Source organism: Polyodon spathula, chromosome 22 (assembly GCF_017654505.1).
Source record: "Polyodon spathula isolate WHYD16114869_AA chromosome 22, ASM1765450v1, whole genome shotgun sequence".
Taxonomy (NCBI): domain Eukaryota; kingdom Metazoa; phylum Chordata; class Actinopteri; order Acipenseriformes; family Polyodontidae; genus Polyodon; species Polyodon spathula.
Genome location: NC_054555.1, coordinates 26,033,016 through 26,051,640, shown reverse-complemented (window position 1 = coordinate 26,051,640; position 18,625 = coordinate 26,033,016). Strand labels below are relative to the sequence as shown.

General features: G+C 38.3%; 2 protein-coding genes across 2 annotated transcripts; one reads left to right on the top strand and one right to left on the bottom strand.

The window, feature by feature from the left end:
• Positions 1–312: 312 nt before the first annotated feature.
• LOC121297454 (huntingtin-interacting protein 1-related protein-like) lies at positions 313–2,091 on the top strand. The gene is made up of 5 exons (XM_041223783.1): positions 313–424; positions 530–653; positions 1,007–1,068; positions 1,170–1,388; positions 1,856–2,091. Exons 2-5 carry the CDS (start codon positions 596–598, stop codon positions 1,898–1,900), a joined length of 384 nt encoding a protein of 127 aa, XP_041079717.1. The 5' UTR covers positions 313–424; positions 530–595; the 3' UTR covers positions 1,901–2,091.
• A 1,289-nt stretch (positions 2,092–3,380) lies between these two features.
• LOC121297453 (vacuolar protein sorting-associated protein 37B-like) lies at positions 3,381–18,523 on the bottom strand. Its single transcript, XM_041223782.1, has 4 exons — positions 18,338–18,523; positions 11,481–11,652; positions 9,190–9,272; positions 3,381–8,466 (listed from the first exon to the last, which is right to left on the bottom strand). The coding sequence occupies exons 1-4, from the start codon at positions 18,440–18,442 to the stop codon at positions 7,966–7,968; spliced, it is 861 nt and encodes a 286-aa protein (XP_041079716.1). The 5' UTR covers positions 18,443–18,523; the 3' UTR covers positions 3,381–7,965.
• Between the last annotated feature and the right edge of the window lie 102 nt (positions 18,524–18,625).

The window sequence follows — 18,625 nt, the reverse complement described above, 5'->3', positions numbered from 1 at the left end:
TACTGTGTTCCTGACCCAAACTGTCACGATCAAAATCTGCCTAAGCAGCTTCTAGCTGATCCTGCTTTTATGTAATGAAAACATATTTACTGAGCACAAGGCGCTGACCCACTTCATATATTTTTTTTTGCAAACAGAGAGAAGCAGTGTGGGTTTTGTAAACAGGGGGGGGGGGGGATTTAAACTGTTAGGTCGCAAGAGGAATATTGCACCAGAAACATTATTCTGTGTCATTTAAAGTGTTTTCATATTAGAACTTGTGTTGATGCTTCTGCAGCTGACAGTACAGTCATTACTTTTCTTTGCTGTCTAATGCAGGGAGTCTGCAGACAAGGTTGTTCTACACACAGGAAAATACGAAGAGCTGATTGTGTGCTCACACGAGATTGCAGCGAGTACAGCGCAGCTCGTTGCTGCTTCGAAGGTAAGACCGATGACCAATCCACGTCCATGTCGTTTTTGGTAATTTTGTAACAGTTTACAGTGTCTATCGCCTGTGAAAAATGTGGCATTTCTACTCTTTTTCTAGGTTAAGGCTGACCTTCATAGCAAAAAACTCACTAAGCTCCAGCAGGCATCTCGCCATGTCAATGATATGGCTGCCAATGTGGTGGCCTCAACCAAATCTGGACAGGAACAGATTGCAGACAAGGGTAAGGAGATGGCTGAAGACCATACTCCGAAGCAAGACTAGAAGAAACCTGAAACATTTACTGCAGAACCTGACACAACTGTACACAAGTCTTTGCTCATGTAGGACTTTGAGGATAAGATGCAGTAGAGTCCGCATTATGCAGGCTGTGGTTGCAGGAACCATACTGAATATATTACAAATACTAAGTCCTTCGTATTAAATGAACACTTTTAATACAACTCAACCCAATGCCATGCTAAATGAATATAGTTTTGTTGAGGACTACATTGTTCCAATGAAAGAATCCAGACTTGCTTAAGTTAAGCACCCTTGATGTTTTGCTTTGCATTTGTTTTTATTTTTTTACCCCAGACACGATGGATTTCTCTGGCATATCCCTGATTAAACTCCGGAAGGAAGAGATGGAGTCCCAGGTTTGTGTTTTTCCCTTTATCTGGCTTAACATCAGCCCTTTGCAGCTTGCGTCCTGTTTTATTTTGCCGGTACTGAGTTGTGATTGGTTTGTGTTTTCCAGGTGAAGGTTTTGGAGCTAGAGACCCAGCTTCAGGGCGAGAGGATGCGTCTTGGTGATCTGAGGAAGAAGCACTATGAGTTGGCTGGAGGGTGTGATTTTTCCCCTGAGGAGGCAGTCCTGGTCAAGGGAGCCCCAGCATCTTTGATGGCAAATAAACCCAGCATCCTTAAGAAACCCCCACTGGCTCAGAAACCTACCATGCCCCCCAAGAACAATCAGGTAACTCAGATCGACTCTCCTTGTCTTTTAATAAAGCAAACAGGTTAGGGTTAGGGTTATACAAGGCTATATGCTGTTAGATGTGCAAATGCAAGGTATGGATGTCATTATACATTCACTGTACTTCATAACAGCATGGTAAGTTGTGTTATTGAAAATTTAGATTTTAAAATAGATTTGACTTTTTATCTTTCCCTTGAACTCCGCTTAAAGCCCATGCACTTATCTTGTGTTTATACTGTAAACTAGATATGATATTTTGTATGTGTTTGTCCCCATTGCATAGCAGGAGCCATTCTAGCTTCTAAACACATGAACCTTTAACCTATCTGGTTCTATATCTCTGGTTACTTTGCTTTTAAAATATGTGTGAGGAGTCTTTCTTTATTTACTTATTTTCCCCCAATTTACTCACCCCATATAGGAGTAGCAGTAGTAAGCAATGTTTTGTTTTATTTTCCTTTCAGTTAAATATCGATGACGGACTCTACAAAGCACATTTTAGGCATTAGAAGAATCGAAGCGGAGAGAACGGTGCTGAATTAAAGAAGCTGGTTCTGTTGTGCCACTCTGCAGGATGCTCGCTCCTCTCACTCTCGCCAGCGCTCCGGTCTCGTCGGCCCTTCATAAAGAAACACCCAACAGGGCAGCAATGGACACTTTTTTAATTTTGTTGTCCAATTAAAAACTACTCTGCTTTTGATCAACTCTTTATTTATTTATTTATTTTAAATTGAGTTTTCCCTCTTGTTCTCTCAACCCAAACCCCCAAAATGCACCCTTCTTATGTTACACACACCAGCTAGTATACAGTACATGCAGTGCTGTAGCATGTACCACTGCAGACACATCTAACTTTTGTTTGAAAAGCATAGTTGGTATGGCAGGGTGTTTTATAGACTTTGACTTTTTTACTGAGCCTGGCTCAATGTACTGGTAATAATGACAATCTATCTGTGAAGTATCTCTGCATTGAAAAGGGGATTCTTGTTACCAGTACAGCCAGTTACCAGTACAGCCAGTTACCGTGCTGCTTGTTGTGGCAAAGGGTTTTGCTTATTGTTTGGTATTCAGCACACTGTGTATTCTGTACATGGGCAGCAACTACCTGGAAAACACTGATGCCTGAAAAGAAAATGCACAAAAATAGTGAATATTTCCCAATTATAAATATTTCTTTTAAAGTAAATTGTGTCTTTTAAACTCTAAACTACTTTTTCTTTTCGAAGACCATTTCATTGTGATCTGAAATACTGTAATGCAATTATTCAATGTGCATCATGATCCTAATTACTTTTATATGTTGTAAGGGTTAGGCCAGGTGTAGCAATATTGTTCTACCTAGAATAAGATGCTTTCATATTTTGTTTCCATATTTTAGGACAGTTTTTGTAAAGATTTTAAAAAATAAAATGCACACTAATCCTGGTGTCAAACCATATGAATCATTGACTGTACATTGTGCAACTACTGACAATGCCATATGCAACAGTGGGTGAGGGTGAATGCAGGAATAGGTGAAACCAGAACACACCAAGTACCATTGAATGTAGTTGTATGTACAGTATGTTGCTTATGGAAACCAAGCCTGTATCCACAATCTCATAACAGCTGCGTTTTTTATATTGGGCGTAGCTCATGTCAGTTGAGGTTCATAACATATAGATTATGTAGCTGTGGCATAAATATTATCAGCTCAGATATTGTTGCTTTCCACTGTGCTGATTAAGTATGAAGTCTGAAAATATGCTCTGGATCACAAATGAAAATTGTAAATAGTTTTGTGAAGATATAAAGAATTCTCTCAAGTAAGTTTCTGGCACCTGCCATGAGTTGCTTCGTAACAGGTACAGTTGATTAAAGGGGTTGATTTAAAGGTTGTTCGCTTAAATGTTGTCTTTTATATGCTCAGATCTATCAATATATTTTAGGAAAGACCAATGTGATTCTGTAATAAATGTGAAATCGGCAATAAACATTCATGAACGCTGCTTGGTGTTAGTTTCTTTATTACATTTTAAAATTACACAGCTGTTGAACAGATAGTAGAGAACCGATTTCCTAACCTCCACTGCAGATCCCATTTCTGCACAGGTTTGCTGAGTCTACATCCGGTAATGTTGCTCTACATGTTTTTTGCTAAGATAGCCAGAGAAACTGTCCAGCCAAATCAGTACTGTACCACCCTCCCCATATACACAAGCAAAATATTTAGGTGGAAACACCACTTCCTATTCACCCTGCAGAAACAGTGAAACAGTAAAAGAACACTCATTCACTTTGGGAAACATCACACAGCTGACTTAACCACAGATCCAAACCCCCAAGCCCAATTCTGTGTTTGTAAGTAGGTCACTGTGATCAAAACCTTCAGTCTGGTTAAAACCTCAACTAAATGATGTTACTTTTAAAACAAACATGTTTATGGTTCCAAGAAACTCAACAATCCAAAGAGACAGAATGTCCTTATCTTATCCCCAAATGTAACTGAATTGTGAGGACACCTGGGGGATGTACTTGCATTCCTTTACTGCGCTTCTGCTCAAAGTTTAACATGTTGTTGTGTGGTGCTATGAGCAACAGCAACCATGGTTACAGTAATGACATGCCCAATGAAAAATGGCTGGACCTGGCTTATGGGAAAATCTGTTCACATTTAGTTCAAATTGGTATGCATGTAGGGTTCTTCTACTCAGTTTTACTCAAAATCAACGCCCAATAGATTGTATAACGTTAGCCACATGAAAGACTTTTAAAAATAAGACCATGACACTATTCAGAGTGTGGATTAAATGTTTAACCACCAGGTGGCACCTTCTACAACAAGAAAAAAAGTAATGTAAGTAAAGTAACTTTTTTTTTTTTTGTGTGGCAAAACAAACCAATATGTGAAACTGAGCATTCGCCTTTGCCACATTGTTGGATGAGACGACACTTCTGGAAAAATTCCCTGATGTGGGTTTTTCCCCCCAAGTGCGGCACTACAGCTGAAACCCTCTGCTAGGACATCATTTAAAACAACAAAAACTACAGCTGAAACCCTCTGCTAGGACATCATTTAAAACCAGACAAACAACTGCTAAGGAGCACAGCACTGTGAAACTGAAATCCATCTCTGCTGTCAGAATACTTGCATCCCATTGATCTTTATTTTTGCACACCATTTACCTCTTTATTTATATAGCTGCACTGAGTTTGGCCACACTTTAAATCAATACAGGCCAGCTGATAAAAACAGTTTAAAACAAACAATCTAGTGAATCACAGGAGCAGCTATGGAATGAGTCAGGTGGATAACACTATAGGTGTCATCTAGGGTAATCATTAAAAGCAAGGTGTATTCTGTAAAAGCAAGGCTTTTCAAGTGGAACTGTCTTGCTGACTCATACCTGGTAGAGAGAAGAGTGGCTGATCCAGAATGTCAGCTATGATGGAACAAGACAGTTCCTAATCTAAAAGGAGGTGCAAAGACCTAGCCAAAAAAAAAAGGCAGGGAACTTTCCTTTCAAGCACTGAAATGAAATGCACAGCATTGACAAAGTGCTTGTATTGTACACCTCCACAGCCTCAAGGTCAAAAACAAACAAAGTAATAGATACAAGGCATTGTTAATATTTACAGAAATACCATAAGCAACAAGAAACATATAAAAACATTTTATTTATTATTTAAAATAGTCAGAGGTAACGTATGCAGTCCACCACTACAACCTTCATTAGTCATACAGAAGAGTTATTACATTTTATTTTACATTAGGAGTGTAGAAGGAGCTACTTTTTACATTAGAAAAACAGCGATTTCTGAGATTATAGTGCTTACTGAGGCTCACATATCACAGGGAGTTTAAGATCCACCTACTGTTGAACAAGATTCAAATAAAAGGATGCAGATACAATTTCTCTAACTAATATCAGTTTAGTTAAAAAAGGCAGAGTTTGGCAACCATTTTAAACTGGCAAGGCCAGTAATTTCTTGTTTGATCCGAGATGTATCTGGATTAATGGTACGTGCTAGGCTGAGCTGGGCAGGCTCGGTAGCCGCACTTGTATCAAAAGCTACGGTTCCATCTACACCACATGCATGCTCAAAATTGCAATAGCATGCTTCTTAGCACTATTGCTGACATAGGGTAGATTTCATATTGTATAGGATGTTCAGAATCAAGGTTTTGGGTAAAGAGCTCTTGAATGAGGTTAGCTGGCTCCCCACACCTGCATGGAACTAGATTTCAGGTATGCGGAATGCACCTGCACGCTCACACACTACAGCATGCAAACAATGAAGATGCAAATTATTTATGTTAATGCATGCACAATTCTGAAGCCAAACAGGGCTTTCCAAGCTTGGCTTACCAATGCTTAGCAGCAGAGCTAATGAATGAATTGGAAAAAAAAAAAAAAAAACACCACCTAAAACCTAAAACCAATATATTAATAAATAAAAATCAGGAACTACAAAAGGCTAGGTGGAGCTTTTACACCCTGAAAGTTCACACTTTGACCAATTTTGTGGTTATTGAACTTCTTTCTATAGGCACGAAGTGCTGCTGATTGGGTATACAGCAAATTAGTCCTGAAGTTTTACTATGGCAATTTAGTTAAGGACAAACCTCAGCACCTCAATGAACAAAATGTCTAGCACATATGTATTTTTTTTAAATCACAGCTATTTTTATTTTAATAATGAAAATTGTTAGGAAAGGAGCAGCTACATTAAACTGTTAAATATAATTTAAAAAAAAACAGACTATATACACACGTTATATGTTGACAGTTTGACGAAGTAGGAGTACAAACTCACATTTTTGCAGTTTTGACAGAGAATCTACATATTTTCTTTTTTTTTTTTTTTTTTTTAATTATTACTATTATTTTTTTTAAATCAGATATGCAGTTGATATGTAGGCTGGTACAAAAGTCCTAATTGGAAAGCGCGCTATACATCAGACCATCGTACTGTAGCTGTAGTCTAGATTAAAACTAGTTTCTAACCCACAAGTGACCAGGCTAGGAGCACAAAGGATGGCTTTAACAGCAGAGTGCTAGCAGAATAGCAAACCACTTGATGTTTTATATTGTGGCACTTGTACTCGATACCTCTCACTGAATTCTGAAAACAGCATTTACTTCAGATATTCAGTTATGTTACAGTGTTCGATTAAAAAAGGGTGCAGCACGAGACTATTTACACTCTGTAAAAAGACCTTTCTATTCATTGCCACAGTTAGGGTCTCTGTTACAGTGGCATGTTCTATTTGGTCTAAAATCTTTCCTGAGATACTGCACCGCTGACCACTGAACTAACTCGTGCAGTACAACATTACTATATGCAACTAAAATAGGCAAACAGCTGAAACGTCTATTCCTCATAAATGAGTAATGACTTCTTTTTTTATGTTTGTGTTTCAGAAACCAAAACAGGGCAGACAGATTCTGAAAATAAATGGCTTTTCCTCTGAACTAGTAACGGTATTTCCCCCCCAAAATACACCTCCTGCATATCAACATCCCACTAAACCCTGCTAGGAAGACTAGAACAAAAAGGTAACAGTGCCCAATGAGGTGCCCACTGATGCCAGCCAGCTTTCTGTTGCAGTCCACCCATCCTAAGCAGTGCTACTAAGGCACGTTAAAGTCACATGCATATATGGTTTTAAAATTTCCAAAAACATTTATCGCAACATTTCTATAGGTTAAACTGATATTCCCTGAACACTTTCGACAACCAGCTCAAATACAAATTACTATATATTTGTACATGTACAAAAAGGTGCAACAAAGAGTGGTTATAAAAACTGGTCTCATGTGGAACCTTCGTGCACAACGTTAAATACTCAATAATACAAAATAAAAAATAATAATAAAAAAAAAAACACCAGCAACCTAAAATAAAAAAATAAAAATAATCACAAAAACAACATCTTTGGTAGCTGGTTTGCGCTTTTAACCTGATTATCCAAAATGTTTAGGTTCACTTTAGCTGTAGTTTGAACTTCAGCACAGGTGTTGTAGCACAGTGTGTTGTAAATCCCTTCAATGCATGTTACTGTTGAACTTTCTAGATCTGATTCTTAGCCTCCTCTCTAAAGTGTACCCCACAGTACAGTGCTGTTCAATCATGAACATTCAGGGTTATTGTACAGCTTGTCCTATTTTGTGATCAGTCATTAAATGTAAATAACAATTCGAAACAGAATAAAATTGAGATTACTATCATATGAAAAAAAAAAGATTTAAAATAGGGAAAACTTAAACTTGTAATGTATTTCAATACACTACCACATCTATGTTTCCAATAATAGGAAAAAATATATATAAAACCATCTGTATGACTTAACAGCCTGGAGTGAATCAGGACCCGCAGAGCAATTTGAATTCTCTACCAAAGCAACAAATACAACCAAAACACACCTTAACTAGTTACATAAAACTGAAGTGGTTTTTTTGTTTTTACCAAATATCCAGGCATTTACAAGCATACATTATGTGAATCCTATCAAACAGCTTTCCAATGCATATGTATGTATTTTACATGTATTTCTACTGTCCAGACATTTGCACTTAACTACAGTACCTGTTCACTGCATGATAAAGCCGGGCTGCGGGGCAAGATGAGGTGGGGGTCTTTGAGGGAGTGCTGGTGGGTACTGATGGAGAAACGGGTTGGGGTAACCTGCTGTAGGCTGGTTTAGGAGTGGGTTGCCCACTCGAGGAGGTATAGGAGGGTACGGAGTGACTGGGTAAGGCAGAGGAGCTGGCCCTGATTGCATTGCAGCAGTGAAAGGAGTGGGCTGGGCAGCGCTCATGGCTGGAGGTGCAGGCGGAGCCCGTCTTGGCATGGGGAGAGGAGGAATGTTGCTGTCGGAGGAGAACGAAGGGGGCGTCTGGGGGGCTGGGGTTGCTTCTGGAGCCAGGGGAGCCTGCGCTGGAGCCTGGGGCAGCCGGTGTCCCTTCAGCACCATCTCCCGGAGCTTGTCGATTTTCACCCGGCGCAGGTGAGCCAGTTTCCGCTTGCTCTGATACTCGTCAATGAATGAGTCCAAGGACGATTCCCCTTCGAGAAACATTTCAGCCATGTTCTAAATAAACAAAGAATTCAATATATTTTTTGGTCATATACAATTTAAGATGCAAGTAGGACAATCAACAATACATCAGCTTTTTAATTATTTATTTTATTAATAAAATATTTTTCTGGGACAGGGGCTTATTTTTACATTCTGAAATGTGACTTGTCCCTGTTTGCTTGTTCGCATTCAAATTACAAGACCACCGATTAATCATCCTATTGCACAGTAGAGAACTGATGTGTCAAAGATGAAAAAGCCAGAGGGGAACTATTTCAATATTGAGCACCCTTTTCAAGTCACAGCAATTCACTCAAGATCATGAATACATTGTATGTCAAAGAAATTGCTTCCTGCATTTCTGTAGTTATTCAGTATTGTGAAACAGTGTTACATGTCAACAGAAATGCTGCAATCTAAAAAAGGCAAAAACTGGTAGAAACAGATTAGGATTCTATTGGCCAAAGGTGGCTATAAATAAACAACTGAATGCTGTAAAAGGCCCAATTGTTTTCTCTTCTACACGGTTCTTTTTTTTTATTACATGGCCATTTTCTCAACTATTCAATGGTGATCTGCACTATTGGTTTTAGAATCAAACAGCAGACAGTTCATAAATATCAATCTTTCCCTCAATCCAACAGTTCTCTCTAAATAACATGCAACTCATGTTATAGATTCATGAACATTTCCACTTTTCCATTTTCCACTGCGTAAGCAAAGACTGCATCTCACCTCTGTTTCTTCTTCAATTTTAGCTCCTTCTGCCTGCAGGAGAGCCAAGAGTGTGTCGATGGAGCCCCTGCTGGACTGGTGATCTATAAAAGTTCAATCAAACAATCACAGATCCAAATAAGGAAACAGTAAGTGTTGCCTGGCGGCTTCAATACCCTGAACACAATTAAAAAAGAGGTATCATCTGTCAGTGTTGTCTGCACAGTATGTGCCTGAAGGTATACAAGAGCCAATTAATAGAGGGGATCCGAGCGAGTTTGACCCGAGTAGCAGCAGAGGGGCTGTTGCAATAGTGTGGTGGAACTCAATTTTAACATTGAGAACATGTGACATGCAGCTCATTTGCAAGCAAAAATACAAAACAAGTTTCAAGGTACAAAATTTTTCAAACAAAAAATAAGAGCTTGAAAAACATGTAAAGGATTTCTCCAGATAGGAGAAAACAGGGCAAAATAAGACCAATTTATGTAGGCGATATCTAAAAGGTCACACTGCGCCACAGTTCTGAAATGATTAGCAAATATTGATTCAAGACCGACAGAGAAACATTTAGTGAATGACCTTTAAAATGAGACAGGAACAAACCAATACTTAATTTGTAAGTAGCCGACTTACTTTACTGGGGGTGTGTTGGATGAACAGTAGGTTTTACGGGAAAGAGCTTGCAACAATAATAATATAAACTCTATATATCACAACCAACTGCTTCATTTATGGTACGACAAGAGTGATGGCCATAAATGTTAACACCCAGCCTTTGCAAACTAGAAACAAATTGACAAATTGGCACCTCACTCCTCCACAGAAGATTTAATAGGTAAAGCTGGATCTTGTAAAGTGTTTTTTTGCACATGCAGTAAGGATGACAATTTACACAAGGTTTAACATTTTGCCTGCTGTTACGCTTTGCCTTCACTATATCCCTGCGGTTTAATTTAGTTTGGATTGGATTTCACATGGACTTGCCGGTCCCTTACGCTGCAATAAAAATACTGTTGAGCTTCATGAAACATTTCTACACTGCTATTGGCTTCTTCAACATACTGGAATTCTACAATCATTTTTAAATGGTCTCAATTGAACCCGTCTCTGCTGTCACACAGTGAACACAAAGCAATACTGTTCTGCTAACAAACCACAGCAAAAAAGACTCCAGATGTAGAGCACTGAACGCAATAGTTGTTATCACCATTGTTCTTGTGCAGAACTGCAAGGATGTTTTTTTTTTTCTTCTTTTATTATGAAATGTCAGTTGCCATAGAGATATTCAGGCTGCCTATACAGCATGACTCAGATCAGACAATAGTCTATTTGCATCTAGGCAGGATTTTCTTGTAGGTCACTTGAGCAAAATGTCTAAAGCTGAAACAATGTGTGTGCGTTTGGGGATTATATATAATTATGGCTGGGCAACAGTATGAAAATTGTATATCGATATCGTGCAAGTATTTTGATATCAATAATATGAAAGTCTTCCCAAATACAGAAAACTATAATAACACAATTGCAATATGAAACATATACATATAAACGTTAAGAGATATTTACATAAGAAAAGCAACAACTTCCTTTAATTTAGTATCTTAATATCCATGGAGAAAAACAAGGTCTTGTTATATTGTTTTACTATTACATGCCATTATCAGCCACCTCAAAACCGAAATATTTATATATTGTACTTCACTGCACAGTCTAGCCAATCCAGAAGTAATTTAATCTTCTCTAATGCACAACACATCTAAAAGTATTAAGTACGGTGTATATATATAAAAAACACACATAAGAATTTTTTTTATCAAAATGGATTCACCCCAGTAAACTCACCTGCTTTGTGAGGTGACTAAAGATGACTGTAGTAAACAGCAGTGTAAATCAGCACAGTATTTGAAAAGCGCCTCCCATTGCAAACAGCAGATGCCCACAAGGCAATTGGGAAGCATGTTGGGCTTTCTAAAGTTTAAATAAATTCCACGTGCTTAAAAAGGAAAGGTTGTCAGTGATCTTGCCCGCACATGCCTTAAACACATTTTTTGTAATATGTAAATGTTATTTAAATATCCCTTTATTGTAAGCAACCTGATAAGCAGGGGTAAGAACTACAGGAGTCATACAGTGCATTTTGGAGCAGGGGCAACAGGCAATGGAGTTAGAAGGTTCAGAAACATATTTAGGGAAGTTACTTTGATCCCCAAACATTACACAGAAATTCAAAGTATCCAAATGAAGCTTTGCTGCACACTTAGAATGTAAACCTCGCATCATGCCTTAAGGTCACAGATGACAATAATTACCTAGTGTCGTTTTCCTCATCTGATACTTCTCAAACTGCTCCTGCAGTTGACAATATTTCTTTGTTACCTGCACTTTAAGACGGTCTAGTGTGGGCTGATGTAGGAGGTTTTGTTCTGCTAAGCTGCGATTACTTGCTAGGGTCATTTCTTTCATCAGCTTCACATTCTGCACCTGCAAAAACAGACACAGAATGCACATTTCTTGTTTCTGTCAGAGAACGTGCTTTGAATGTTAAACCAGAACCCCCAGTAGAGCAAGGCTGTAGGTCTGTACAGTACTGAAGACAATGCCTAGAGTCTAAGAAGGGATAGGATTTCCCTCTGTGAATGGGCTCTTGCATACCTACAAGCACACACTGTGCAGACAACACCTGTTCTATAAACACACCTTTCGTTCCCTGTACTATATAGGTATAAATAGGACCAGCCCACGCAGTAGACACCGGAAAGCTACAGTATTCAAAGGATATCTTTCTGCTGTTCGGTACTGTGTTGTACACTATTATGTGAAGCATAACATCTTTAACTACATTCACTTTCTTGTGCGTAATCATATGTTTTAAAAATACATCTGAAGTGGCACGTTTCAGAAAATGATATACTTCTGTAGTGATTACTCAGGCTTGGACTAAATCCTGTACCGCATGTACTATACATTTTTAGCATATTCATATGTTTCAAAGTATTCATTTTTGTTATACAGCTAGAAGCTGTTAAAAAAAATTTAACATTTTTTTTAAAAGAATGGACATGTTATCCAAAAACACAGTAGAAAGACTGGTCCTTTAATTTAGCATTTTTATGATATAAATAAATAAAAATAAAACAAAAGACATTTTATATAGTATGTGAGACTATAAGGTAGTTTGAGAGAAGACTTTTTTTTGTACCAGTGTATCAGAAATTAGCAAGTTTCTTTTTTGATGCTTTGATTGATATACATATTTATATATTTAACATACCAGGAACTAAACACCATAGAATCTCTCTTCAGTTACCTTACTTTAAACTGCTAAGTACTCAATGTAATCAAATTCATCTGTACTCTCATTCAAATGTGTGTGGGCATAACATGAATCAATAAAAAAAATTAAAGTGGAAAAACTGGCTAGCCTTGTAAAATTTGAAAACATTTTAAGGGTCCCAAGGTCTTCTTAAAATCACACATTATTAATGCCAAGGTGTTTTTAAATTAGCCAGATTCCATTGTGGCTACATAAAGGAACAGGGCTTTCAGAAGTCTCTATCAATAGATCCGCTGGTCCTATACATGTAAAAAAGTATAAGACTGACAAGTAACATCTCAAAAATCAACACAACACTAAAAAGGTGCCTCCAGTATATCCCCATTCCCGGGGAAAAGCCAGTCCAGTGCGGGACATCTTAATGCTTTTACATTTAACCATACAGTACTATTTATTTTAAATTCTGTCATGTTTTGCCAATTTGTGAAACTGTGCCATTAAGTCCCTCGTTAGTTACTGGTGGCCATGGATCTGGATTTTGAAGGATGCCAAAACATGGCATGAATCAAGCTGCCTACACGTTTGGAAAACTGCCAAAAACTAAGATTAGGGATGGTTTAAAAAAATAAAAATAAAAAATACAATGGGAAGCGTCAAAGTCTGATGTTACTGACTATATTAGCAATCCTTATGTAATATGGCAACCTTCATCTGACTTGTTTTAACCTGCCCAAGAAACTTTCAGGCAGTCTACCCGGCAACTTTAATAAAACATGTCAGGATGACATGGCTGTCGTCTGGGAGTTCCCAAAGCATAAAAACAAGCTGTCAAACAAGACAGTCCCTCACCAGCGGTAAGGCCTGTGGTTAAAGACAGAGGACCAGCACTGGCCAGATAACAGCCTTTCCTGCCCGCCCACAGTGTTTCTTTTTGGCGAATTATGAAGTTGCACTGCAGAGTGTCTGTAATTCACGACTCCACGCTCGCACCACTAAATGACAGCTTTGGTACCTAAAAACAGAACCAGTAAAGTGCACTAAAGCACTGAGTTTTTACTATAAACCAAAGACTACCTTCAGGTCAATGTCTGTAAACCACAGGTTTCACAATGTACACATCAAAGACTGCAGAGAAAGTAAAAAAGAAAGTAAAAAAAAAAGTTACCGCAGTAAACCTGATCTACATCAGGTTTCCCCAACTCATTTCAACAGCTACTGTAGTGTAGGGTTATACGGTCGGCAGCTTTCCTTTCTGATGGGAAACAGGGGATCAATGCAAGATGTAGACACTAGACTCTTGCTCATCTATTGTCTGCCCTTCGGAAGAGACATAAAACCGAGCTCCCATTGAAACTGACTCTGCAGCAGCAGCAGCAGTTGTTGATAAATAGTTGACCCCCTAGTCTCTGTAAGTCGCTTTGGATAAAAGCATCTGCTAAATGACTAAATAATAATCAGTTGGCAAAGGAAATGCCACAGTTAATGAACTTCTGTACAGTATCTCCTCCTCCACCCTATCCCAGCAACTTAATGTATTAACAACCTTTAGATTTCCTCAACCAATAAGATTTCAGTGCTCAGCTGTCATCGCCTCACTGGCTGATTTCTGCTAAGCTTGGAGCCTTGAAATCTCTCTGTAAAAGCAGCTGACAGTAACACTAATGCAATACAGTAAAAGGAGGAAAAGAAAGCAACATACAACACATGCAAAAAATAAATAAAATAGAAGACCAGTTAAAAAACAAAGCAAGAAATTACTAATCAAGATCATTAAACAATTGTATGGCATTATACAGTATACATAATTTCCCACCCTCAATTTGAGGAAAAAATAAAACAAATAACTACGCACTTACAAAGATACAACCTCAATTATGCATATGGAGGCAGTTTGAGGCCATCTGCTCTCACAAAGAACATTACAGATATGTGCTGCTTCTCATTTCCCGTCGTGATTACTCACACCTGTTTTTCTCCCAATCTGTGAAATGTGGTATTGCTTGGCATGTCAAAAAATATTGGGGTTCTAGTCAGCATTTCTGTCCAAGCTGGTACTCTTTGTTAGAAACGCTGAAATTTTCAAAGCATCTCTTTGAATTCCACTGGAAGCTAATGACGCTTCTTTGAAAATGGCTGCCTGTATGTCATGGTTGATTCGAGATCGGACAGTAACGTTTTGGTTCGTTTTTTCTCAGCAGCAAGTCACATTGCTTCTTGTTTATTTGGGCAGTGACGTCCGTGTTCATCTTTTCTCAGCAGTATGTCATGTTGCTGCTTGTGTATTTGGACAGTGACATAATTGTTCCTCTTTTCTCGGCAGTAAGTAACGTTGCTGCTTGTTTATTTGGGCAGTGACGTCTTTGTTCTTTTCTCGGCAGTAAGTCACGTTGCTGCTTGTGTATTTGGGCAGTGACGTCTTTGTTCTTTTCTCGGCAGTATGTCACGTTGCTGCTTGTGTATTTGGGCAGTGAAATCTTTGTTCTTTTCTCGGCAGTAAGTCACATTGCTGCTTGTGTATTTGGGCAGTAAGTCACATTGCTGCTTGTATTCGGCAGTAACGTTTTGGTTTGAAGTAGTCGTCTTTTGTTGCCGATTTTAATACACACATCACTACTGTACTTAAATATACTTTTGAGAAGCAAAAAATTGTTTAAGAAGTGTTTCAAATTCATAGGAATACAGCAAATGTCTACAATAAATATACACCTTAATAAAGTCACATTTTGTTCTGATAATCAAGTACATTCAAATAAAGTATTTTTTTTTTGTTAAATAATTTACCTATTTGCTTACCCCTACCTTTTTTATATACAATTTAATAGATACAATAGGCTACTGCAAGAACCATGAAAAGAGAAAAGTTTATGAAATTAAACATGTGTATAATATGGAACTAGAATTTTTTTTTAATGCTCCACTACACCAGTGATTTCTACCCTATGTTAAATTACTGCAAATAACAGACTATATCCATCATCTTCATGTGGCGGTTTCCCTTATAAACATTTATCACAGTAAAAGCATAGCAAAATGTAAAAAAGCCTAGTGAAAGCATGGTAAAGCACAGGTAAGCATTGTAAAGAACTGTAAGGCACAGGCTAGTAAAGCATATTAATAAACATGGCAAACCAGGGTAAGCTATGGTAAACGCACAGTATGACCAGGTGAAAAGCATGGGAAAAGTGCAAAAATAACAACATGCTAAACTTTGTAATGGTTTTGTTTAACTCCAGTACTACCACAGGATAAAACCACATTCTCCAGAACACTCCTATGGCTGACATTTAATATCCTCTGAGTGGGGCCCCAGCTCAACACAACTTACTCTCTCATATATATATATATATATAGAGAGAGAGAGAGAGTTATTATAGCCAGCAGTACTGAGAGGAAGTTAATTCAGTCAGATACAACATCAAACAAAAGCAGAAGCAAAAACCACAGCTTCAGAAACAGAGTAGGCTATTTTTTTTTTTTTTTTAATTGGGACTTTATTTTACATTTTAAAAACACTTCCGGGGTGTCCTTTTTATGCAAACAAAAGAAGAAAAATAAAACACACAGCTTCAGAAACACTGTCTTTTTTATTGGGACTTGGGTCAAACCCCTAATCCTAATCCAGTCTGCACACACTGGCTCCTAGAACGAAGCTTTGACTTCAGAGTTATTTTATTTTGTTGAAACTGCACGAGGATTATTTCAAGATAACTCCCTGGTTAAAATAGCAATTTTTTTAAAAATCGGAACGAGTTCTCCTGCCAAGTATTAATGAAAATGGTCCTTTATAACTGCAAAAAAAAAAAGAACCTTAATCCTGTACTGTGCTCTCTGGCAGATGTCAGAATGTGCTCCAGTCTAAGGAAAGATGACTGAAACACTACACTCCCAGATAAGAGTGCATGCCAATTAGTTTATTTAAAGAACACTACACAGGGAGCAAACACAGCACTATTTAGTATTCCAGTGTTCATTTTCTGTATTCTAGAAAACGAAACTCCCCCTCGCCTTCATAAAAGATGATCCACCTACATATTAGAATAAACAATTTCCTGCAACAGACTTTCACTCTGACAAAGACATGAGTACATTGGAAAGGGCTTTAAGGGAAAGGTTTCATATTTGATGCGTGATTTTGCAGCACGAGGCGATTATGAAGCTCTCCACGGGCGAGGGTAATTGGTGTTGATTTGCCATTCCCAGTGAAACAAGTGAAGAAACAGCTGTTTGGGTTTGTGTGGATTGCTGTTCTAAGAAAAAGTAAAAAGGAGAAGACAATACAAACCCAATCAGCTGCTTCTTCACTTGTTTCACTTTGAATGGTAAATTACAGCAATCAACCCTAACGACCCTCACCTGATTGTCAGTACCCAGATTTTGTGGCAAGCTCAATCTGAATAATCAAGTAACTGAAGTTCGTGCCACATGAATGCACAATTATGAGTAACGGTTGCAAGCTGTTGGGTACACATGCTGAGCTGCTATTTACAGCACTGAGTCACCAAACCAGAAACATGATCAATTGTGTTTGGCTATTAATCAAACAGCCTTCATGAAAAGCCTCAGACCCTTCCTTCCTTCCAGTACTTCTCACTCGGCTGTCAGATTCTTTTTTTTTTTTTTTACTTAAGGTCATAAAAGATGCACTGGTCTCATTAAGAGAGTCCAATACGCAGTGCATCATCAAAGTAATTTATATTGTCAAGAGTGCTCCCTAAATCCTTACCAGCTCTCCTGTAGTCAGTGTACCATACTGGAATATTATTTTCTGTTATACAGTACTTTGCTGGATTTTCTGTTAGTTTATATTAAAAAAAAAAAAAAAAAAAAAAGTATGCTGGAAACATTGTGAGAGCACAAACTGTGGATTACCAAAGCTGGTCACAAATCATGTGTTCTGATTCAAGAGCCCTTCTGTGGTTTGGCCATGAAACTGAAGCGCCATGCACTTCAGAAACATGCCAAAAACACTACTGCACAGTACATCAAGTCAGGCTTTTAAAAGCGTGCCCACTAAAGACTCCAATACTCCCTCTGCAGCAGTTTCCAAACAATTAACCCCATGGAACTGTGGTATCTGAAACACAATCTTAAAGATGTTTGCAAAAATAGCTCAGTTTGTTTTGCTTCCAAAAGTAAAAACATTAAATGAATAAATTACTTTTTTTTTTTTTAAAAAGTAATGTTTTTAAAACTTTCATCACACACCACCCTGTTGTGCGAGTCTTTGAAACTGCACCCTCTTAGTCAATGTTGCCACATCAGCTGTTGACATGATACATCGATTCAATAATGAAAACAGCTGGTTTAATCTTCACATTCTCGTGGCATTAGCCATCCTTACTTCATTTCACCAAGAAGAAAAAGCAAACGTGTTAAAATACACACACACCGCTGCATGGGGTACAAGGTGTTTCATAGGTTTACCTGGAGCAGGTATTGTATGTTAACAGGGTGTGTTATATCTGGACACACGACAGGAGCTAACTGGTTTTACCCAGTCGTGTTATTGAGTTCCCCTCTCGTCACCTTGTCTGGTTCTTTTAATAAATAATTTGATAATAACGACGACGAGTGGGGAGTTTGTAAAGACACTAGAAGTTAACAGATGAAAACACAGCAACGAAAGCAATAAGGCTTTTGTACAGTTACATCACGTAAAATAACAACGAATAGGTGTTAGAATTACGGGGGGAGAAAAAGTGTATCAGGAATTATCTTTGACTTAAATAACCGTCCAGTTTAAATAAAAATTGGGAACGTCTCCGTTGTCCCGTGTAAACTTTTTCCCGATGCAGTGTGGATCGCTGAAACTCAATCAGCCCACCCAGGCCGCCTCTCCCTTCCCGCTGGGGTAATATCTGTTGTTCCCTCAAATAAAACGGCTACTCTTACCTCGTCCATCTCCTGGACCATGTTACTCAGTTTCTCTTCGTCCTCCAGCAGCTCGTTCAACTGCACTAGGGTCAAAGAGCTGAATCTGTTACCGTTCACCGACATCTCTGCAGCCGCGGTGATATTATTTAATCCCCGTTGTAAGTTTCAGCCTTCAACCGAAACCCAGTGCTCCGGACCGGAAGTGTCAACTCAGGAGGGAGGAGCGGCACAACGTCATAGGAGAAGGATTCCCCCCACAGGTCGATGACGTCATTTCTTAGTTGGATTTTATCTGCAGTATTTTTT

What these genes read in the sequence shown, in the direction of transcription:
- LOC121297454 (XM_041223783.1), top strand. Translation starts at nt 596, where the DNA reads ATGGCTGCCAATGTGGTGGCCTCAACCAAATCTGGACAGGAACAGATT. An exon ending in AGGAAGAGATGGAGTCCCAG is followed by an intron (nt 1,069 to 1,169) that starts GTTTGTGTTTTT and finishes TGTGTTTTCCAG; the next exon opens with GTGAAGGTTTTGGAGCTAGA. An exon ending in TGCCCCCCAAGAACAATCAG is followed by an intron (nt 1,389 to 1,855) that starts GTAACTCAGATC and finishes TTTTCCTTTCAG; the next exon opens with TTAAATATCGATGACGGACT.
- LOC121297453 (XM_041223782.1), bottom strand. Translation starts at nt 18,442, where the DNA reads ATGTCGGTGAACGGTAACAGATTCAGCTCTTTGACCCTAGTGCAGTTG. An exon ending in TGGTCCAGGAGATGGACGAG is followed by an intron (nt 11,653 to 18,337) that starts GTAAGAGTAGCC and finishes CTGTTTTTGCAG; the next exon opens with GTGCAGAATGTGAAGCTGAT. An exon ending in AAATTGAAGAAGAAACAGAG is followed by an intron (nt 8,467 to 9,189) that starts GTGAGATGCAGT and finishes TTGTTTATTTAG; the next exon opens with AACATGGCTGAAATGTTTCT.